This window comes from Fundulus heteroclitus, chromosome 4, assembly GCF_011125445.2.
Source record: "Fundulus heteroclitus isolate FHET01 chromosome 4, MU-UCD_Fhet_4.1, whole genome shotgun sequence".
Classification (NCBI taxonomy): Eukaryota; Metazoa; Chordata; class Actinopteri; order Cyprinodontiformes; family Fundulidae; genus Fundulus; species Fundulus heteroclitus.
The window spans coordinates 9,464,895-9,488,179 of record NC_046364.1 but is presented as its reverse complement, the minus strand read 5'-3'; the positions used below and the strand labels follow the sequence as shown (position 1 = coordinate 9,488,179).

At 40.2% G+C, this 23,285-nt stretch overlaps 1 protein-coding gene across 6 annotated transcripts in view; it reads right to left on the bottom strand.

The window, feature by feature from the left end:
• Nucleotides 1-7,871: 7,871 nt before the first annotated feature.
• Nucleotides 7,872-23,285, bottom strand: part of LOC105930155 (protein mono-ADP-ribosyltransferase PARP6) — a 36,058-nt gene continuing 20,644 nt past the window's right edge. For 5 of the 6 annotated variants that reach the window (XM_021319345.2, XM_012868190.3, XM_012868193.3 and 2 more), the window contains 13 exons: nucleotides 20,668-20,763; nucleotides 20,425-20,517; nucleotides 20,129-20,254; nucleotides 19,828-19,893; nucleotides 19,635-19,702; nucleotides 19,416-19,464; nucleotides 19,174-19,286; nucleotides 17,597-17,669; nucleotides 11,651-11,720; nucleotides 10,713-10,792; nucleotides 10,387-10,450; nucleotides 9,915-9,999; nucleotides 7,872-8,771 (listed from right to left, as the gene is read on the bottom strand). In XM_021319345.2, the coding sequence (XP_021175020.1) occupies nucleotides 8,669-8,771; nucleotides 9,915-9,999; nucleotides 10,387-10,450; nucleotides 10,713-10,792; nucleotides 11,651-11,720; nucleotides 17,597-17,669; nucleotides 19,174-19,286; nucleotides 19,416-19,464; nucleotides 19,635-19,702; nucleotides 19,828-19,893; nucleotides 20,129-20,254; nucleotides 20,425-20,517; nucleotides 20,668-20,763 (1,086 nt within the window). In that variant the 3' untranslated portion in view covers nucleotides 7,872-8,668. The remainder of the gene's footprint in view (nucleotides 8,772-9,914; nucleotides 10,000-10,386; nucleotides 10,451-10,712; nucleotides 10,793-11,650; nucleotides 11,721-17,596; nucleotides 17,670-19,173; nucleotides 19,287-19,415; nucleotides 19,465-19,634; nucleotides 19,703-19,827; nucleotides 19,894-20,128; nucleotides 20,255-20,424; nucleotides 20,518-20,667; nucleotides 20,764-23,285) is intronic. The other variant, XM_036136030.1, reaches the window with a different exon arrangement.

The window sequence follows — 23,285 nt, the reverse complement described above, 5'->3', positions numbered from 1 at the left end:
ATAATTTAACATGGAAGGCAATTCATTTTTTCCACACAGTGCCAAGTAGGGTTTTTTTTTCTCCTTGAAAAGAGTTTTCTTTATTATTTGAAAACAGCTTTTTGTTTTTAATCTGGCTTTCTTTTATATCAATGTTGTGTTTTTAAAATATCTGAAACATTTTTGGTGGACAAAAAGTACTTTGTCACAAAACTGTAGATGAATGCTAACTGGAATGCAGAAAGACATGGGTCTGAAAGAGGCAGAATGAGAGAAGCTCAAAAACTCCAAGGGGACAGAGAGATAGAAATGAAGATTACATGATAATTAAGGAGACAGACTGACCTATTGTTGCTGCAAAGAAGTTAAATATAATCACATGTATCATGCTGTAAAGGGAGGACAGGTGACAAATAAATGTTTTTTTTATCCCAGTGGCACATTAATGGCAATGAACACTTAGCATTGGTTTATTCCCACATGAATAGCAAGAGGCAAGCAGACATGACAGGCACAAAAACACACATTATGATATTGACTGAATGAGGCAGGAAAGGCTATGTGAAAGGACCTCGCCAGAAGTTACCAGCAGCCTCTTTCTATTGAAAGTAGCCTAGTCTCTGGAAACTAAAAAAAAAAAAAAAACATCTTTACTCCAGTGAGAATGACAGAATAGGGGAGGGCGTGGAGAAAAAGGATACAAAGAGAGAAAAGGGGAAGTGAAAGCACCATAGGGGATAGGGGAGAGAAAATTAGGAGAGGCTGGAAGTGACAAAGGGAGGAGAGAGGGAGGAAAAGAGGGGAGAAAACAATAAGGTCTGCTGGGTGTAAAGTTTCCCCTGGATATGATACGTGGATACGGGCATGTCATCAAGCCTGTGAAGTGGAAATAATAAAGAATTAGGATTGTCTCTGAAGACAGGGGAATTAATCCAAAATGAATTATGAAGGGGAGAGAGGAGGGAAGAGAAAAAAATCAACATCAGCTATTTCCCTTTCCTCTGCTTCAAGGAAGATAGGGGCGGTCTGTGTGCGTACAGTGAATCCCATAAAAATTAAATTAATAACAAAGGAAAAAAAGCACATGCCACACACACAAATAGAAGCTGAAATTTTTAGTAACACGGGGGTGGAATGGAGATAGCTAGGCAGAGAGCAAGAGTACAGACGGAAAATAACAACAACATTTAAATGAACTGGGGCCGGGCACTGTTGCTGCCAGATTGAAGGCTACTGCTCTTTTGTCCCACCCCCTCACCCCGTTTCCCCCAGCCCCCTTTTCTTCTCCAGGAAGAGCTGCTGGTTTTAAAGAGGAGATGCCGTGGAGGCCATTGTAATAAATGCCACTTGTAAATTGCGGAGTAGAATTATACAACGTGCAGATGGATCCATACGCCAGAGCGAGACGGGGCCAAAAAAACTGCGAGCGATAATTAAGACTTAGGGGGTGAATGACAGAGCCATTTGTGACGACGGAATATGGCGTCCCCCCCTGCTCTCTGGGAAACAGAAGGGCTCGGAGAGGCTCGGTGTCACAAAACATTACCCACACAGCTGTTGGCTTTATGAGCAAGCAATGGTGTACTCCCTTCCTTCCTTCCTCCTTCTCCCTCTCATCCTCATCAACGCTTTATCTCTTCCCACCAGCACCACCACCATGGAACAACCTTCCCTTCTAGTGTGATTCTTTGGCATTTTGTGCCACACCAGCGCCACCACCATCAACATTAGCTATTCAGGCCGTCACGATCCCATTGGCGTTCTTCACCTCGCACCACCATCCTTGTTATCTCTGAGGGAAGGGAAGACCGCTTGTGCTCCATCATTCATATTGAGGTGAGAAGTGGAGGAGAGGTGGGAGAAGCTCTGCATGCACACCAAAAGTACAGAGTAACACCTAGCATGGAAATTCAATAAAAAGCGCTCGCGCCGGCAGCAAATAGTGCTTTGAATAGGTGTTTGTGTTTCTGGAGGGATTTCTAAGAATCTTTTTATTTTTCGGAAAACATGTTTGGATCTCTGATGTCACTGTGACCTTGTCAGTTCTTAAATTCTAACCAGATGCCATTTGCTAAAATATGATGTCATTCCAAAGTTAATTTATTTCAATCATTCAGTTGAAAAGTGGAAGTCATGCCGTGTAGATTAATCACACAGTCCAATGCTTTTAAAGGTTTTATTTCAGCTACATTTGATTATTTTGCTTTGCAGCTGTCCAAAGATTGATTAGATTCTCAGAAAACGTTAATATTACATACTTTGTGTGGTTAGAAAGCTGGGCGTTTACATCTTGGAGTAACCCCAAAGGTTGCTGGTTCAAAGCTCAGTCTGTCACTGTGGGTCCCAGAGCAAGACCGCTGACCACAGATTGCTCCCTGTGTGCCACTCGGTGTTGGCAGCACACTGCTCCCTGAGGAAGGGGTTATTTAGACAAATTTCCCCTCTGTGGGACTATAAAGGGAATATATATATAGATGGATAAAAAAATTATACTGAAATGTTATGTTATGCCCTGCAAAATCACAGTGAAGACTGCTGACAGTTGTTCAACAAACGGTCATTAACACCCTTCAAAAGAAGATTAAGCAGAGGACGCTGGCTGCAAGCATTTTAATTCAATGTTTAGTGGAAGGGAAAGTATAGTGGATAAAGATTTGGGGAGATTCGCAAAGTCTGATTTATTCAGGACATGCACTGAAACGTTTGCATTGCTGGTGTTAATAAGCCATTCATGAACCAGTAACAACAACCTAGGCTAAGGAGATAAGGCACTGGACTGTCCAAAGTTTGCACTTTAGATTGAAGCTAATTTTGCCGTTCGTTTTGAAATCAAGATCCCATACTTTGGAGGAAGAGTGGAGCAGCAAAGAATCCAAGTTTCCTTGAGGAGCCATGTCATCTGCTGGTGTTGGTATGCTGTGTTTTATCCAAACAAAAGTCACCGCAGCTGTCTACCAACTAATTTTGGAGTTGGATGCTTCCCCTGACTTGTAAGTTTGATGGAGATGTTAATTTCATCTTCCATCTTTAACTGGCACCAGCCAATGTGACAAAAACTTACTAATATCAGGTTTATTTACCATGGCATCACCGTGCTTGACTGGCCAACAAACTTGGTTGACGTAAAAACCACAAGTGACACCGGGCCAAAAAAGCCAAAGCCCGCTGCCGCATTCCTGTAGTAATTCAGTCATGCAAAAATAGCCAAAGTCATATGTTTAGTATAAATACTGTGCAGTCCATGGGTATGTGTTTCAGCAGGCCAACCTTTAGATGTTTTAAACCCATTTTGTGATTGGTCTTGTGTCATATATTCTACATTTCTTAGAAACCAATTTTTTGTTGTTTTATTGGCTACATTACCTGAGATAAACTGTTCAAATATGTCACTCTGTATATAAGCCAGTCTGTACCATAATAATTACTTACATTTATTGAGTCGAATTACCTAAGTATATGAACCATTTATTAAGATGCACTTGTACTCCTTCAAAGGTATAAATGTTGTGCTCAGGGTTGGCAGTTGGCAACCCTGGTTGTGTTCAACCTTTGTTTCTTTTGTAGCTTTTTAATGTGTTTCTTTTCAGACACCATCAGGCTTTGCTTCTGTATTACCACGCCTCCTCAAAATACAATCTAAACACCAAGTCCCTGTCTAGTTTTGTGTCACTGCATAAATAGGTGCCATGCCCCGGTAAGAAGAACCTCTGCAAATTTATCTCTGGCAAATAAAATGATCTGAGTATGACGAGTCCACCAAGCTCTGCACTCTACTCTCTGTTTCTCTCTCTTAAGTTCATCTATCTCTCCGCCTTGGCCGGCAGACCTGCCCCTGGTCTCGTCTAGCTCTTTGTCTCTGTCTCCAGGGCCTTCGCAGTGTGCAGAGTAGTCCACAAAGTCTTAATTCAAACGAAACCCCTTCGCGCCCCGTTAAACCACTGACCTTCTCTGTCACTCCTGTCACCGGCTGCCGCCACAGACGAGGGCCTGAGCTGCAAGCTAAAAGACCCTGTGCTCAATAAAAATGTGGGTGATTAAACAACTCCCGGTAATTGCTCCTTTTGTGCAGGAATCAAGCGGGCACACTTATTACAAAGGCAGGAGACCGCGAGGCTGGGAGCGGCCGCATCCGATGAGGCCCAGACAACCCTTGGTGACCCTGTGCCCTCCCGTCACCACTCCTTTATCTGACCAAACAACCCACAGTGGAGTGTGTGAGTGTGTGTGTTTGTTTACCAGCAGGTGTGTGCGAGTCTGCTGGAGTGTATGTTAAGTATGTAAAGAAAGCTACTGAAACAAAGGAACAGCAGAATAACACAAGAGCTCCCCTCAGTGGTCAAAGACGCAACTATGCATGAAGAAACACCATTTGGATCGAAGCGATTTGCAGTTAGAAGCAACCAGCCAGCTGGCTTTGGTTCTGGGGGACAAAGCCAAACAGGGGGACCATGTCCAACATGAGGTCCCGGTAATAGAGATCATAGTAATTTGTGAACCATACACATCATCGGCTAATGCCAGGCATATATACATTTATAAGCACAAAGGCCTATCCACGCGCCCTGTCAACGGGTCAGCTTACAAAAGGGAGGCACCCAATTACCACTGCCACACATACACACATAAAGTGCCTCTCAAGAGCCTGTGAGTGCTCCGGCTCCCCTATGATCAAGCATGCTCTCAACACTGCCCGCGCTTGTACACATACAGGGCCCCGTGTGCCAAAACAACAATCAGATCGGACTGCTGCTGAGGTTTGAAATAGGAGAGCTTTCTGCGGTTGGAGCGAGCAACAGAAACCGAGAAGGCCAAAACAGAGACGGTTTTGGCTGATCAACAACTGCCAATGATATCCTCTCATAGAGGTTAGTAAGTCAAGAACCATGAATCATATGATAAAATAACTTCAATTAAATAAAATATCATCATATATATAATTTACAAAGTCATTAACTTCACTTGTATCTGTAAGGGTGTTACATTTTCAATACACTTCAATAAAAAAAAATGGTAAAAGTTGCAGCGCATATTATTATGTTGATGACATTGTTCTGTATTTCTGCAATCTAGCAGCTCAGGAGAAAAGTTTGTTTCTATTTATCCACCCATCATTCATACCCATTTATCTATGCCGGGTTGCTGCCTATCTTCAGTGAGCATTGAGTGAGAAGCAAGGTAATTCCTGGACAGGTTGCCAGTCCATCTCAGGGAGATGGACACAACAAAGCACCGGTCACTAAGGCCAAATTGGATAGCTCAGTTAAATTGTCAGTTAGTTATGGATTGTGGACCAGAAATAACCAACACGTGTACAAGGAGAGCATCAAACTACATGCAGAAGGACTGTAGGCAGAGATTTGGACCCAGGACCTTCTTGCTGCAAGGTAACAGTGCCACCAACTGCACCAGTGCCACGGTCATATACCTTAAGTTCTTGTAAATAAAACGGTCTACGTGCAAATTAATTGAAATTGAACCAGTTTATGTTTTTATTCAGCACCCAGAGATAAGCTTGTTGTGAACTGATAAACAGGAGCAAAACCTAATCATGATGAAGACAGCCAAAACACTGTGGTATTTTCAGACATGATAGCTTTGTGAATAAAAAAGCTGATCATAAATAACTCCTTTACGTTATCATCAAATATCCCTGATTACACAGAAATATGCTTGTGACAGTTGTGAAAAGGCAGGGAAAAAAACAATTTGATTTTATCTTCAGACTTGTAAACTAAGCAGTCGGTCTGCTTGAATGGCCGTGGAGCAACACTGCCCCCTTCTGTCTGAAATAACAGCAAAAAAGCTCAACAACAATAGACAACGTCCATGGTTGATTGTCACACATTTTCAACAGACATCAAAGCAAATAAGGCTGTTTGTAAAACTGTGCAAAATCAGGCTTTATTATTTTTCTCCAGCACTGCTGCCTTTCATCAGCGCCATAATCACCATCATTCTCGTCGTCATAATCTCGGAAACATCACAAAGCAGAGACAGAAGGTGAGAAAATGGACCCATAAAGAGACTCAGCGCTCACACATCTTGGCAGAAACAGTTATCAGCTGTTAGCAAAGTCTGGCATTGCGCTGGGTCAGTGTCACATGACCATCGTGGGCATCAAGTTTTCCAGTGTCCATATGTACAATTTCCTTTCTTTGCAGTGCCTTTATGTCCAGTTAGGGATAAAGTTCCAAGTTCCAAAAGCATTTCAAAGTCCATTTTTGTGGAGACATACCATATTTAAGATGTATAATACTTGTGTTTTTTTTCACTCCATCACCTTTTATCCAGGGACAGTCACTGTCTGCAGTTTTAGGCAAATGCTGAATAAGTGCAATGTCTAGTATAATTTCAACAATGTACAGAGCTCGACTGGACTGAATGCCGCCGGAAGTTGTTTGGCTTTTGGAAAAATAATCCCCATTTCTCAATTTTAGTTTTCTGGTGGAAAGTGTAGCTCATACACACAGATCAACACATACAATTCATTTATGTAGGAACGACTAATTAGAAAAAAGAAACACACACACACACACAAAAAAAACAGATGATGCAACAAAGCTTATCACAGTAATATTATTACAAATCAAATCAGCAAATAAATATTCCATAATAGCTCAAATGATAGTCCCATTACTCGTACATATAGTTGAAACCAGATTTTAGCAATAACTGCATAAAAAGACACTAACATGTGTTTTTCTATTTTGCTGAAATTAAATCTTAATATTTAATGTTTAGGTTCAGTTTGGATCTTCCTTTTTTTGCCAAATGCCAGAATAAGAGATAATCCATCCATGCATTTATCCATGCAGGCTTGCAAGGGCCTGGAGCCTATCTTCAGAGACAATGTTCAGGATTAATTTTTATTATTACTTTGTTAAAATTAAGACGTCTATATGTACTACGACTACTATCCCTGTAAATAATTTGGGAAAGCTCACATGATAAAGACATGGCTTTGTAAGCAACTGATAATTAACAGCATCTGAGATAACTGAAGGCAAATATGTGGAAGTTTTTTAAGGTACACACCACTTCCTTGAGTGATATCCAAATCTAAAGAGATGAGCCAATACATCAAGAAGAGAATTGTGGACCTCGACAGGTGTGAGTCGGGCTAAGAGAGGGTCAGTGTTCACAGGGAAACTAGTCCTGTATGGGCATATGCTAAAAGGCCACTCATTGAGGGAAAAGCCATTACTCTAAAAGCAAGATACAAAGTGTTTTGTATCTTGTTTTTTAAATGTACAAAGGTGCACACAGATGTAAAACTTAGAACCATTGTGTGAAATTGTTGAAGCAACATCTCCGAACTTAACACAGCAACTTAAAGCTTGACCATAAGTGGGTCTCGCAAATAGACAAAGACCCAAAGCCTTCCACCAAATTAGTTATATAGTCAATGGGCCAAAACTTTTTTCACATTGTTTAAAAGTTAATTCTGCCAAATAGTAAGGACAATTATGTAAAATTCTGGGTTAAAAGAAATTTGAAAAACATTCTTTCTCTAATTGTTCAGGCATTTTGGTAATCTCACCTGACCTAAAACTAAAAGAAATAATCTGATATAATTTCAGACCACAACAAAAACAAGTCCTGTGTGTTTCTTTAAGCAGTAAATGCAAATCTCTGGTTTGAATGGTACATCTTTTTGTCACTGTTATGGATTCTGAGAGGAACTTACAGACTCTGAATCCTGAAAATAAAAAAAGAGAGCTATGGCTGATAAATACAACAAATGTAGATTCCAGGCCACATCATTTCATGACATGTTTAGGGTGAAATAATCTCTAATTGTATCTTTGAAGCATGTAGTTCTTCTTAATTATTCCCTGTCAAAGTAAAGTTTTTGTTTGTTTGTTTTGTGGTCATTATTTTCTTGTTTTTGATTTTTTTCGTTTTCGGGGGAGAGGTATAATTTCCAGTTTTCTTTAACTATTATAACAATTATTATGAAGTGAATAGCTGGATTTGTTATATAGGACAAAGTACATATGTGGATATTATTTTGAATTTCAACAACTACAGCAGTCTGGAAGTATCAGTGGAGACAGACAAATCCCTCCATAGTGGTGCATGCCCTTCCACTAATTGGGAGCTCACTTCATGTCTTTAGTTAGTATTGCATAAACTAATGACAGATGATGACTTTCCAAGCACACTAGAAACCTAACATCTTTGTGTGCGTAATTTCCTCCCATATTATCAATATAAAGGTCAATAATTATTTGGAATGAATATTTGTTTTACTACATATTCACAAAGAGGAAAAAAAAAAAACTGAAGCAACGAGTCCATAGAATCATTCTAAGTAAAGACACAGTAACAGGAGTATAACCTCGGCAGTCCCATAAATTTGTGTGCATCAGTGTAGACATTAGTTTTGTTGTTTCAACAAAACGCTGTGAATGCTAAAACCTGGGGAAAAGCTGATTTAAACCAGGGGTAACCTAACTGCAGGTCATCTGAACATGTCATTTGTAACAATCCGCCGAAGTTGAAACACAGGAGAAAGCGGACCAAAACCAGAACACTAGAGTGAAACCATGTCGGTAATGATGTGCTCAGGAGCTCTTCATCCCTTCGTATCCGGCCTTAGGACAGCTCATTCAAACTTTTACTTTAATTGTCTGTCTGTCTGCTTGCCCCCAGCTGAGACGGGGATAGATCTGCTGCTGAAGCTCCATTAGCTTGAGTAGATCTGCGTCCCAATCACCCGCATGATCTCCTTCTGCACCTTAGGCTCCTGAGTGTTGATGTTGGCATCTCCCACTTGGCCATCCTCATACCTGAAAATATACACAAAAAAAGTATCAGAAACATCCATCCATTCATCCATTTTCTAACACGCTTATCCCTATTGGGGTCTTGAGGGGTGCTGGTACCTATCTCCAGCTGTCGATGGGCGAGAGGTACAACCTGGACAGGTCGCCAGTCTGTCGCAGGGCTGATTATAAACAATGCTTTGTTAAAGTATTCACACCATTATTGCATGAACAAACTTTTTGTCATTTATTGAGAGTCTTTATTAATAGACCGACACGGCAGAGTTTCTGAAATCGAAAGAACATTATCCAGCTTTCAAAATTTCATCAAAGTAAATATTGTGCATGGTGTGCATTCATTTTTCAGCCCCGTTTACACTGGTACTCCAAAACAAAATCCAGTGCAACTAACTTACTAGAAAGGTCAGCAAATTAGTAAATTGAGTCCCTACATGTGTAATTTAATCTCAGCATTTGAATAAATGCAGCTAATGCAGCTATTTAACGAAGGCCTCAGAGGATTGTGTGAGAACAGAACGCTGGTGAACAAACAGCATCATGGAGACAGATGGAGATATAAGACAGGTCAGGGGTAAAGTCGTGGCACACTGACACTGAACATCACCCTGAATACACCATCCAATTTACAAGTGGCAGAATCGCACTGTGGGAACCTTTCCCTCCACCTCAGACAGGAAAGCTGATGGAGCCAAAAAAAACGGACAAACCTTCAAATCAAGTTGGACGTTCACCTTCCAGGAGACCAGCAATCCTAATCACACAGCTAGAGTTATAATACAATGCTTTTAATTTGTGCTGCTACTTGAAAACTGCTGCTCAAAGACGCTATCCATCATATATGCCTGAGTGTAACCTGTTTTGCAAAGAAGAATAACAAAATGTCTGCAGATTTGCAAAGTTAGTAGAAATAGACCCAAAAAGATTTGCAGGAGTTTGTGGCTATGTGTTATATAAAAACATTTAAAAAAAAAGGGTATAAATAATATAAATATAAAGGCAGTCTAGTCAGAATATAACAGTCAGAGTTTATGACCTGCAAATAAAAATCTGATTTAATGTCAATGAAGACTGAACAATTTTCCATCGGGCAGGGAAGCTTTAGTTTTTCAATGTTTTCAAGGAGGTTAAAGTGATGGCTTTACTCACACAAAAAAGAAGCGAGTACAGACATGGTCGGAGACCGGACACACCCATATGTTGCCGTGTTTCTGTAGATCTTTAGATGTGATCACTGGGAAAGAGAAATACAAAATACAGTTTGCATTGGATCCTGTATTTGTAATGTTTGCTTAATTACTCATTGAAATAAGGTTCCGGTCGTCTTGCATTAAAACCATTTATGTTTATTTCACCTTTATTTACCCGAAGGAGACAATGGAGAACTAGTTCTCATTTACAGTTATTATAATGCTAACAGAACAATATTTTCTATATTTCTGTTAGTAAATGATTTCTGAAATTTTTCAGAACCTACTTATCATGGTCCTAAAACAGAGCATGTATTTTAAATTAATGTCACATCTTCTTCATAAAATCTGCAGTTATTATACATAAAAGACATGCAAACGTATACATATCAAACACAAACATGTTATTTAACCTTCAACACAGGAGTTACCTTCACATAGAGCAATGCAGTTCAAGTTTCGACTTTGCAGAAACCTTGATTGTATTGGCCGGCTCTATTGTGGAAGATAAAGAGAGGAGTCATGGGCTTGAGTGCAGCTTAGGAACTTTTTTTTTTTGCTAAATCTTTAAAAACACTGAAAGTCTGTATTGAATAAAAGGAAAATATAAAACAATTAATTGTGACCATTAAAGCAATTGATGAGTATTATTTTAACATGCAAAATTCTCTTTACAGTGCTAAAACATATATTCAAGTAAATAGTTTAATTTACAATTTATAATTTTAACATAAAAAGGATGCCATTTGTCTCTCACCTGCGGTATGGTGTTCATGCGGTTGTAACGCTGCACCAGCTCATCTTTGGTGGGCATGCGATGCTGTCCTTTCCCCATTCCTACAAGAGACAGCACAGCAAACCCAACCAAATAGTCTCAGTTAAAAAAAACTAATCTTACTTTTATCTCTCAGGCTGTGTAAACATGGCCTTGGTGGTGTTCAGGGAAATTACTTTATTGTGAAGGTTTTGTTTAGAAGTCTGTAATGGAATACAAAGTACATCCTGGCTGACAAAAAAAAGCTAAGCATTCCTTCTCCGTGTTTTTGTCAATGTGTGCAGAGTTTTTGTGAACATAAATCAAACAAGCATGCATTCAAAACACTTACAAACTGCAGTCATTTTAGGTTATTGGGAAACTTTTCAAAAGCTTTACAGCATGCATTAAACTTTAACATAAGTTATTAACATGTGCATCATCTGAAATAAAGCTATATAAATGTCTAAAAATAATTTTTTTAACAAAAGTCAAACCTAATTTGAATTCATGACAAAGTGACACATATGCAGCCTTAAACTTAGCTTCAAGACTTGCACCCCAGTGGAAATTTGCGACCTGCTAACATAATGTCTTCACACAAACTAAAAAGTTAGACCACCACTTTAGCACTGAAAGAGGAAATGCAGCAAAATGTAAAGAAGGACACAGGGGAAAGAAAACACATGCTCATGTTACAAACCCAAAACAAAAATCACATTTTAATCAACCACAACATAAAGTATGGAATGGCAGGTTTTACACAAGGCTTAGCATTCACAGACAAACACACATCACGCTACAAAACAGCAGCACAACATATTGACACCTGCAAGAAAAAAAAATGCTGTGCTCCGAGATGATAATTAGGCCACATCAGGCAGACACTGATTGAAAGCAGGGGCGGCAGGGTCTTAGTGGCGAGAATAATGTGCTCCTACCTGAGTATCCAAAAGATATGCTTGAGATGGGGCTCAGATAGATGCCCTTTCCATACGCTGCCCCATGCAGCTTTGGGATTAAAAAGAGCAGGAAGGAAGGATGGGTAACTGAGCTTTATATTCATGCATAAGGCACACGCAAAAACAGCCCAGCTTTAGTGAAATCAAAGAACATCTATATGCATATATGAGTTTTCACACAACTAAATCCAAAAGGTGGACAGTAGATAACAAAGGGGAGATAATGTCCTGGTCTTGAATTTTGTGAGAGAAATTCTCATGCATAACATTCAGGTAATGGTCATATGAAAACTAAGGTTTAAAGTGTCGCGTACAGAATCTGTACCCCAACATCTAAAACTGTGTCACGTTAGAGCCATAAAGTTCAATGTTCATTTGGATTTTATATTATAAAACCGACACAAAATACTGTGAAGTGGGAAGAAAAAGGATGCATCGTTTGGAATTGCATTGACATTATTGTTTTCTTACAAATGGGAATGGTAAAACGAATGCTTACACATGTAATCAGCCACCATGAATCAATACTTGAGAGAACTACCTTGCACTGCAAAGCTTCAAGTCTTTTGGACGTATGTCTATATCAGCTTTGCACAAGTACAAATGGAAATTCTCTTTGCAAAACATCTCAAGCTCAGCCAGATTGGACGAAGAGGATCTGTGAACAGAAATGTGACGTCTTTCCCCTCAAATATGATTCAGGTCTGAACTTTGAGTAACACATGAATATGGCTTGAGATAAACCCTGCAATTGTACCTGGCTGTTTCATTAATGTTGTCCTGCTGGAGGGTGCCTATCCACCCCAGTCTCCAGTTTTTAGGTTTAACATCATCCAGCTCCCTGTCAACTCTCAACAACTTTGTTGTTGCTGGTGAAAATCATCTCAACAATGATGCTGCCACAACCAGGTTTTACTGTAGACAGGCTTATTTTTGGTTCGTTTTCCAACACTAGCAAAGTCTTGTGAATTTTCACCCGCCAAAACGACTTCAGACTTTCATCTTGTCAGTTTTCCATAGTTGTCAGATTTGTGGAGTGCAGTACTGATAATTGTCCTGTCATCAGATTTTTACACCTGACCTGTGTATGTTTGCATCTCCCCCAGAGTCACCATGGGCCTTTTAACAACTTCTGTGATTGATGCTCTCCTTTCTCACACTGTCGGTTTTGGTGGATGCCTACATCTCAGTAGGTTTGCAGTTACCCCATTTCAGATGATTGAACAGAGCTCTGTGGCATATTGTGTCTGTGATGACCCCCCTCCCACACACACACACACACACACACCAGTCCACTAGGTGTCTCTGCCCTTTTCTCTTTCTTTCTTTTCTTTCTTTCAGAAAGCAGTTGGATGGTTGGGCTGCCTAATTGAACACACCAGGCTGCCATTAAAAGGCTGGTTTTCAGCCAGTTACTCCCTGCTTGGTTTGGGATCTGGTAGCAGCAGCGCTTGTGCATTAATTCCTTGGACATGCTGTGGTCGCTACTCATGGGTTTTTCTAAATAAAGGTTTTGACATAGATCTGCTCGTCTGCCTCATGTTTTTGTGATAGCCTTTGAGCTGGGCGTGACAAGTGGGGGCTCGTCCGGGAGTTGAACCCGGTTGTTGTGGCTTGTCGGGTGTGCCGTTGTGGTTTGTTTTTTGTTGGGCAGCGTAAACGAGCATGGTGGTTTGGTGTGTGTGGCAGCTGTTGTGTGTCAAGCTTGGAGTGTGTGATTGGGTAGCAGTTTCTGAGTTGTCTGTCCCGGCCAGTCTTGGTGAGTGGCGGTGGTTCTGTCCCTGCTAGGCTTAACAGTGGCTTCCATTACGGAGCTTGTTGTGAGGGGTGTTAGTGTGCTGTGAACGTGGCTAGAGCAGTTGTCTCAGGAGCATATCCGGAGCTGTAGGTGAGTCACCATTTAAAAAAAGTTGAAAAGTTGCTTTTCCAGGCTCTCGGGCATCTGTGCATAAAAACTCACCACAAGTAACTTCTGAAGACTAAGGGGGAGTTTAGTTAGATTTTTATGTTTTCTGTGGTAGTTAGAGGGGATGGGGCTGCTGGGTCATTGTGGCTGTGTTGGGGCTCCATTGGCTCGAGGTGCTACTGGTGTGGTTAAACTTTGGGTTTTGTTTTTTTTGTGTGTTTGTGGGTAGTGGTTTCTGGCATGGCTGCTTTTGAGTTGTTTATTTTTTTGGAGGATCCGTTTGAGGAGGGGTTGGAGCTGCACACGTGAACAGCTGTGAAAAATTGCGCTCTAAGGAAAGTATTAAAGTGATCATTAAGGCTAATTTGGCTGATTCCAGCGTGATTAAGCCAGTTCAGTTGCAGGCTGCCGGTTCATTGTTGGGAACCAATGTCTGTGATGGTGGTTTGACTTTTGAACAAAAGCGGGAGTTGCTTAGATAGAACAGAAAAGGCTGGATGTGAAGAAATTGGAGCTGGAAGAGCGAAGGTTAAGTTCAACTGGTGCAGGCTATGCCTCTTTGGATATTTCAGGCAGGACCACTTCCAGCTCCTTTGATGTTGCCAACAACCTGCGTTTGGTTCCTAAGTTTTCAGAATGGGATCCTGACACATTTTTCTGCCTATTCGAGCGCATTGCTGACTGCGGGGGTTTGTCTGATTCAGATTGCACACTGTTATTACAGTGTGTTTTGACAGGTAAGGCTCAAGAGGCATACTCTGCTCTTGCAGTGGATCAAACCAAGATATTATGCCATTGTGAAGCAGGCTGTTTTAACTGCATGTAAGTTAGTACCGGAGGCTTACAGACAGAGGTTTCGGATGTGGGAGAAGGCTGGAAAGCAATCCCATGTTGAGTTTACCAGGGAGCTGGGGATTCATTTTAATAGGTGGTGTGCTTCCCTGAAAGTTGGTACTTTTGTTGATTCTTCAACTTCCTGGCAGGCTAACTTCATTTGCTTCTCCATGTCAATGGCCGACCTTTGTGCAGACTGGAGCTCAAGCTCTTGGTATTCTAGCCTCTTTTCCTATTCCCACAAAGCATCCTTGCATGTCTGCAGCTCTTGCTGGAATTTGGTGGCCCTCTTCCGCAAATCCTGCATGGTTTGTAGATTCCTGGTTTTCTGCTCCAGTGCCATTTCTAGATGCTTTAGCTTCTCTCCTTGGGAATCAGCGACATTGTCCCCTTGTGTCTTCTTCTGAATCTTTAAATGGAGGTCCTGAATCTGGTATTCCTGGAGTACTCTGATCACCTCTCTCAGCTCCAGCATCTCACCGTTTAACCTCTCGTTTTCAGTCTCCAGCTCCACATTCTGGGTTTTCGTCCTCCAGATCCCTGTTCCTGTCCTGTAAATTAGACACTGTAGCCATGGCAGCTTAGTGGTCGGTTTCCAACACCTTCAGTTGGTTTTCAGTGGTAACTTGCAGAAGACTCAACTCCTGATTTTTAACATCCATGTTCTTCCTAGCTTCAATCAGCTCAATCGTGATTGAATTTATTCTCTTTTTTGTAGTAACAGCCAAAACCTTGTTTTCCAGGAACTCATTGGCTTTCTTGAGCTCTGCTCATTGTCTTTCCAGTATGATGACACTGGCAGAGAGGCCCGTCTTCTCTCTGACTGCGGCGAGCAGCTTGGCCTCCGCCTTTTTCAGATTGTCTTCCAGGACCAGCAACTGTCGGTCCTGCTCTCCTTGCTGCTGCGCCAGGGACCAGATCTTTTTTCCAAAAGTTTCAGCTGCTTCTTTTCAAACAGGGTGATTTGAGCTGCATGTCTGGTATCTGCGGCCTTCTTTTCCTCCTTGCACCTTGCACCTCAAGCAACATTCTCCTCCCTTGCTTTTGCTTCAGCCTCAAGTCTCTCCTGTTGCTCGTCAGTCCACCCCCTCACTCTATTGATCTCTTCCTCCTTCTTCTTGGAGCTGCTTAGTTATGTCTTCTTTTTGCTGAATGAGCTCCTCCAACAGTTTCTGAGCTTTTTCCCTCTTGTGCTGGATCTCACCTACACTCTGATTTCTCTGTTCCTCCAGACATATCAGCACCTTTTCTTTCTCATCTATCTGCATCTGTAGCTCCTTTTGAAACAGGGTGATTTAAGTTGCATAGCTGGTATCTGGTTTGGTTCCTCGGTTTTCGGAATGGGATCCCGACAAACTTTTCTCCCTATTCGAGCGCATTGCTGACAGCAGGGATTGGTGTCTCTGCTGACAGCAGAGACAGCAAAACCTGTTGCTTTTGCTGTCTATGTAAAGGAACATGTTGGTCTTGCCTCTTCTTCTGAGCGGGTGGAAGTAGGGAAAAATGGAACTCCATTTTTATGGGTGGGGGTGTGATGACTCCCCAGTCCACTAGGTGTCTCTGCTCTTTTCTTTCTTTCTTTTCTTTCTTTCAGGAAGCATTGGATGGTTGGGCTACCTAATTGAACAGGCCAGGCTGCCGTTAAAAAGCTGGTTTTCAGCCAGTTACTCCCTGCTTGGTTTGGCCTCCAAATGTGATCTGGTGGGAGCAGGCAGCAGCTCTTGTGCACGCATTCCTTGGACATGCTGTGGTCGCTACTCGTGGGTTTTTCTAAATAAATGTTTTGACATAGATCTGCTCGTCTGCATCCTGTTTTTGTCATAGCCTTTGAGCTGGGCGTGACAAATTTAACATAATCCAGTTTAGAACGTCCTCACAACCTTCTCCCTGACCTCTGCTGTGGTCTTTCTAATGCTACTTGTTAACTGGTATCCATCCTTTACCCGACAGCTGTACAGTATTTATACCAAGATTAAATTACACTCAGATTGGCTCCATTTACTAATTATGACTTCCAAAGACAATTTTTTTCATGAAATTTAATTAGGGGTATTTGAGTGAAGGGACTGAATACATATGCGTGCAACATTTTAAAAATCTTTTTGTGCGTGTATTTTGACAAAATTTTAACTTCAATTTTCCATTGTTATGAATGCTTTGGCGTCACTATGTGATCTATGCTAATGGGATAAGTGGAAGAACAAAGACATAATTACGGGGGAGAACAGAGAGCATCTTGATGGTTTAGGTATAGGAGGATGAAGCAGGTATCAGGATATGACACATTTAGAAAGAATGAATAAAAACAACAGCATGAGGTGTGTGTGTGTGTGCGCGCGTGTGTGTGTATGTGTTAACTGAAGATGGAGACAAACTCAGTCGCTTTTGTTCTGTGAAACATGGCGACAGAGGAAGAGTGTGGATGCTCCAGCTGAAACAAAGGAGGAGGCAAAAACCACCGTTCCCAGATCCAAAGATGGAGATTTCAAAAAGTCGGGAGAACAAAGGCAGCATGAATGAGACGTATCAGCATGACAGCACAATCGCAGATGACAAGAACAATTCAACGAGACTCAAGATTTCTGATTTCATTGTGTCTAATCTATTTTTAGGATATGCACGTTTCTCTAAGCAGTCATTACAGGCTGTATTCTGGAAATAATACAACTGTGTGCTCTCACTGGTGCGGGACTACAACCTTGATATTTATAGTGATTTCATTTAGGTTAATTACTATAAATTTTGTTCGGTCAAACTGTGTCATTCCTGTTTTTTTTTCCGGTTTGAATGTATAATTAATGTGTAAGGCCTAATATTTTAAAAGAATTGTCTCTTCACCCCTAAGAAGCCTGAATTCACAACTACTAAACTCTTCTTTTGTATTCTACAGCGTCAGACCGGACTTATTTGGAGCTTTGTGACTTCTGACATGCCTGCTGACACCACCGCCTCCGTATGTACCTACATAGACTAGAATATGATGTCTGCTGAAAGCAGCAGATATTGAACAGAAATGTCTGTAACAGTATCCAGTTTCCCAAACAAAAAGACAAAAAGAGCAGTGGCATCAATTAATGGCAAATACAGAGCAGCCTGGAGGAAAACCTGCTTCGTAAAAGAGCAGATTTGCATTTTGAGGGAAGAGGTGTTATAAATCTGAGCTATAGCTAACCAGAGATGCCTACCTGCAGCTTGGTATAAGAGGCGTTGACCAGTCCATTTCTTAGGACAGAGTGCCAGTTTTCTATATGGGATCCACTAGAGCGAAAAGACAAAGAAGAAATAAAGGATAATGCAAAGTATGAGCATAAGCATAAACAGGTTCTCAACGTGTAGCAGCTTACTGATACTCACAAACAACCACTGTTTATTCAGTTAAATACTACTTCTCTACTTGATTAAATGGTACTGGATTAATTATATGTTATATTTATATTAGATGTGAATTTGACCCATGTCTCTTATAAACTAATTTAAGAGGATATTGGTTATAAAACGGTGATACAAGCTAAACGGATAGAAATATACATGAAATGAATTGAATCTGAATATTTACATAAGATTTCATGGTACTGAGTTGATCAAACATTACATTATAATTGGATATTGATACACTTGTCTTCTAGATGACATTTGCTGTGAATCCAGAATAACTGAATGTAACTTACTTGAACTGAACTGAAATTAATTTGATTGAAAACAGTTGAATCAACCTGAATAGGATTGAACTGAATCAAATTGAATCAAACTGAAATTATTTCTATTTCAGGTTTTTCTGAATTTAAACTCTATGCCTGTATTTTTTAACTGTGTTAATATTTAGTTTTACCACCAGATAAAAACGCAGGTTGAAATAGTTGTGTTTTTTGTTTTTTTTTTAAGGTCGATGTTTGATTTAATCAAAGTCTCAACTACAGAGCAATTCATACAAATTACGGAGTGTACAAAAATGCAAGATAATCATCTGCTGTCATTTATTATTTATAAATCGCCATTTAAACTATGTGAATCTGACCGGATCCTCCAGCAGGTATTTAAGCTGTCAAATAGCTGCTGAATTTGAGAAAGTTTCTCTTTCCTGTGCATTCATGTGAACGAACATGAAACATTTCCTAATTTTGTTAGTAATTTCCCTGCGTTTGGCATTCTAAATTATGCAAGTATGAAAAAGACTATCCAAAGCTGTTTATGTTTTGCATATTTTCTGGTAAAATTAGAGTGAGGACACCCAGGTTAAATTAAATGTCCAGCACGTTCATTTGTAATTAATAAATCTACGGCATTAACCAGCAGCAAAAGGAACAGTGTTAGTACTGCGTGTGCTTTAGTTTCACACTGTTGGTGCCCAGATGGGTCAATATTCAGCAGAGCCCCATCTGCTGTGGTACAAATCTCTATCTCACTCACACAAATATCATTGGCTCTATGTGCTGGCTTAGAAAAGTGTCTTCTCAGTCCAAGAGTGCAGCCACTGCTTTGTCCTTTTGTTTGTAATGGTTTCATTAAAACAGCACAGAGGCACATTCATCACAATCAGGGTGTCATGCTCTGATAATAAATTATGGATGCTTGAGATGGGAAATTCACCCGAGTCAGGTTTTCTGAAATAAAGTGATGCCAAAGATATTTTTTTGGAAAACATAGATGATTTTATATATATTTTTTTAAATCATCAGACATAGGTTGTTACAGCTCTTGGTAAAAAGAAATTGTAGAGATAATATCTAGAAACGTCCATTGGCTAACGGTAGGGGTAACTCACTGGAAGGCAAAGGTGCTGCCATAGAGCTTCTTGGCGGTGCGAAAGCGAGCCTCCTTGGCTGGGGGGCTGCTGAGCAACAGGAACTGGTGGGAGGTGTGCATGAATTTCAGTTGCTGTGGCGAAGCCATCAGAGACCAGACAGAGAGAAATAGAGAGTGATAATAAGAGTATGGTTAAAAAAAAGATGCCAAAGTTTATCCCAAAACCAAATTTGTTTCTGTGATGGTGTCCTGAATTCATACCCGGCTGAGAGGCAGCTTGACAATATGAGACCTATTACTGGAAATGATCCTGGACAGAAACAGAGAATGAATAATATGAATATTAATAACGCCTATCGTTATTCTTATTGCTACTATGTTTACTAACAGTAGTAGTGTAGAGTGGTACGTCAGGTTTAACATGCTTCTCAACGGGTACGAGTAAATACATTTTGGAACAGATTCTTATCTCATCCTCACCATTGCAACAGAGGATGGGCCAAAGGGTCCAGTTTGTCCATCTGTTTCTTGATCTCCAGATATGAACCCTGAAAACAACATAGAAGCATCTGCTGTTTTTTCTACGTCTGTCTGCCAAAAAACTAAGAAGCGCTTGGAAAATGCAAAACAAGAAGGACTTTCTCTTCTTGTCCCTCCTGCCTCCTTTTTGTACCTGGGTCATTTCACGTATGGACATGACACTGTCCAGTGCTTTCTGCAGTCTCTCATAATTCTTCTTCTGTGTCCAGGCGAAAGCAAACAAATGCAGTGGGGAAGGAAACAACAATTTGTTTAGGAACATGTTCTAAGATAACTTCATCGATACAGGCAAATAAAAGTAAAACAAAACACTGTGACAGTAAGTTCATCAAATAAAAGAGACTGCGTATTTCTTGACTTCATTAATTGGAACAAAACATAGATCAGATATAGAATTTGCTTGTAATTCCAGATGAAGCAATGAGGATGCAAACCTTTGGGTTGAATGCAAGAGTCTTGGGGTCATTTGGATCAACAACTGATGGGTAGGGCTCAAAGATGATGCTCTTGCGGGGGGACTCAAGTGCAGCTCGACACATAGCCACAAGTAGGTCTACAACCTGGGAAGGGGACCAATTAGTCTGATGACACTCAGCAGACATAAAAATAACAGTATAACTAATTGGGGGCAAATTCATAATGGTGCTTGCAAGCTTTTTGTCTGTTATTTTTCTATGTGGACGTCAATCATTTGATCTCGACTAATTCTGCATATTTGGTGCTTTGTCACCTCTGCTCCAGTGGCCACTTCTTCTGCAGCTCCAGACATCACACCCAGAGTGTAGAAGGAGAACACACACAACTCCCTGGTGCACACAGCAGGCTGCATAAACACATTAAAAGCAAATGTAACTGTTGGAGGGGGGAAAAAAGCATGATTAGCATGCTGTTCTCTTGCATACTGGGAAAGATAAACCCATCGGTCGGATAATATACGTGAGATGTTTTTCGTTTATGTACTGTATCTTGATACCTTCAGCATGGACCCGTTCTGAAAGACATGCTGCTCGTCACAGACCACGCAGTACTCATTAAGTGTGGGGATCCTCTGCTCTGAGTATTTCATTATCTGTTACAAGAAAAAAGCACAGTGGGTTTGCCAATTATAACTTCCAGCTGCAGCACTCATGCTTGCAAGAACAAAGGCTCCACATACGGAAAGAGTCGACACAGAAGAACAATCTGTCACTCCAACATCAGCTGGTTGAGTCTTCAATAGGGTTTTAGAATAAGACCCGAGTGAGCCCCGCCAACAGATAGACAGTGCATCGCAAAAACATTGATGGTCCCTGAAGCTTTAATTTATTTTTTTATTAAAACCACAGACTTGTATGTATTATATTGGGATTTTATCTGAAAGACTGACACGAAATTGTTTATCTACATGTTAATCATTATCAAGTTTAAAAACTATATATATATATATATATATATATATATATATATATATATATATATATATATATATATATATATAGATAGATAGATAGATAGATATAGTATTTTGATTAGTTTATTGTTTAGCATATGAAACCTACTTTATATTTTGTTATAGTTAATTATACTTTATATTGGTCAAATTCCCATAAAAGCTGCCATCATCTAAATATTGTAAGGCTTTGTTGTCATAAAATGAAACAAGTCCAACATTCTCGACTGATTAGCGATCAATTTGTGCTTTGTTTGTAATTGCCGTCACTTTTAACCTTCTTATACAATCAATGGAAAAAGGATTTGTTACGGGAGTTTTCACTAAAATGTTAGTGTAAAAGTTGTCAGTGAATTAGAGGAAGACACACGGACTCGTTGTACATTTTTTAAGGTTCTACAGCTACAAAACCAAAATAAATCCAATTGGCAAAATAAATCCAGATTATGGTGATATGGTAGTTTAAAAAAATTCAATGTTCCTCCTAACAAATTCCTGATTCTTTCACAGCATGTTTGCTGACAAAATATTTAGTCAAGTAAAACAAAGTTATCTGTGCCATATGTTAGCTATACAGTAACTGCCCCGTCCTAGAGACACAAAAGTAAACGAGTAACAGAGTGAGCGTCAGGGTTCTCTGTTTTCTGTATTGTATGTATTTCCTGCTCATGAATGATAAAATGGGGGGGCAAAAAAATCCCACGACTGTTAAGTAAGGGCTGGATGATCATTCAACAGCAATACATATTGATCGATAGACATATATTGATGATAGAAAAAAAAGGTCAATAAAAATTTCAACAGAATAAATGTTTTCCTTGCTTTTGCATTCTAGCCTATCGTGCAGATTAATATCATAGTCATTAATCCTCCCAACCAATCACAAACGCAGACCCAGGAAGGCTCTGTCACCAAGCTCCGCCCCCTTCAAAGAGTTCAGAGAGCACATGTTCTTTTTTCTTTTTTAAAAACTTGTAGTTTTGATAAAGCATCAGCATAAAATGGCCAGGGTTGCACTTAAATATATGTTTTGTATTTGTTGATAATTATCGATATGGATAAATTTGATTTCCATTTTATCGATATGCTTTGTTTTCTATTTCGTCCAGCCCTACATACAGTTAATATTGTTACATTTAAAAGCAACCCATAGACACCCGCATAGAGTAGCCATCAACCTAACCTTGAGGGAAAATGTTTCAGCTCTTGTCTGCATAAGATATCCAAAGTTTGCCCTTAAAAGACAGAGTATAAATCAACCCAGAATGAAGCCCCCCTACAACATATGACACATGGCATGCTAGACGCCGTGTATCATGGAGCGCTTGGATTCATCACAGACAGTAAAAAAAATACTACTCATCCCTGCACCTTGTACTCGTTGGTAAGCTGCCCCTTACTACATATGCGCAGACTGTTGCACTATTTGTTATTTTATAAATCTATTTTCCATAGGGTGCCACCATACATGTCTCATTACTTTAGATGCAAAACAAACAATCACTTTCTTTGCTTCCAGGACTTTGTTTCCTTCAGAGTTCCAGCAGATCGCACAGAGCCGGGGAAAAGGGCCTTCTCCTATCTAGGGCCCTCCAGCTGGAGCACACCTTCAGCTGGACCTGAAGCTGTAAGGTCTGGTTACACTTGGAGTTTTATTAAAAGGACTGGCGATAGGGTCAATAGGAAATTGTACATGTTTTATTTAGTCATTTGTACATATTTTACTTTTGCCAAGAAAAATTAAACCATATGTTGGGACACTTTTAAAATGTGTAATTGCCGTTGTATATTGTTGTAATTGTATGTGTTTAAACAGGTCTTTCTTGTAAATGAGACACTGAGTCTCAAAGAGTTAACCTGTATAAATAAAGAATTCATAAATAAAAACGTCAGGATGAGATGTAGCCACTTCAAGAAAATAATTTAAAAACAACACTGGTCAGTTGCACCATGATGCAGTTTGTTTTTTTTTCCTGAGAGGGAAGCTGTTTAGAGTTGATTCACAGAGAGATGGAGCTAGATACAGGACAATCCTGGAAGTACATTTGCCAGAGGCTTCAAAAGACTTGAAACCGGGCTGGGGGGTCACCTTCCAGCAGGACAACAGCCGTGAACATACAGCCAGAGCTATGCTGAATGATTTAGCTCAAATCATATTCATT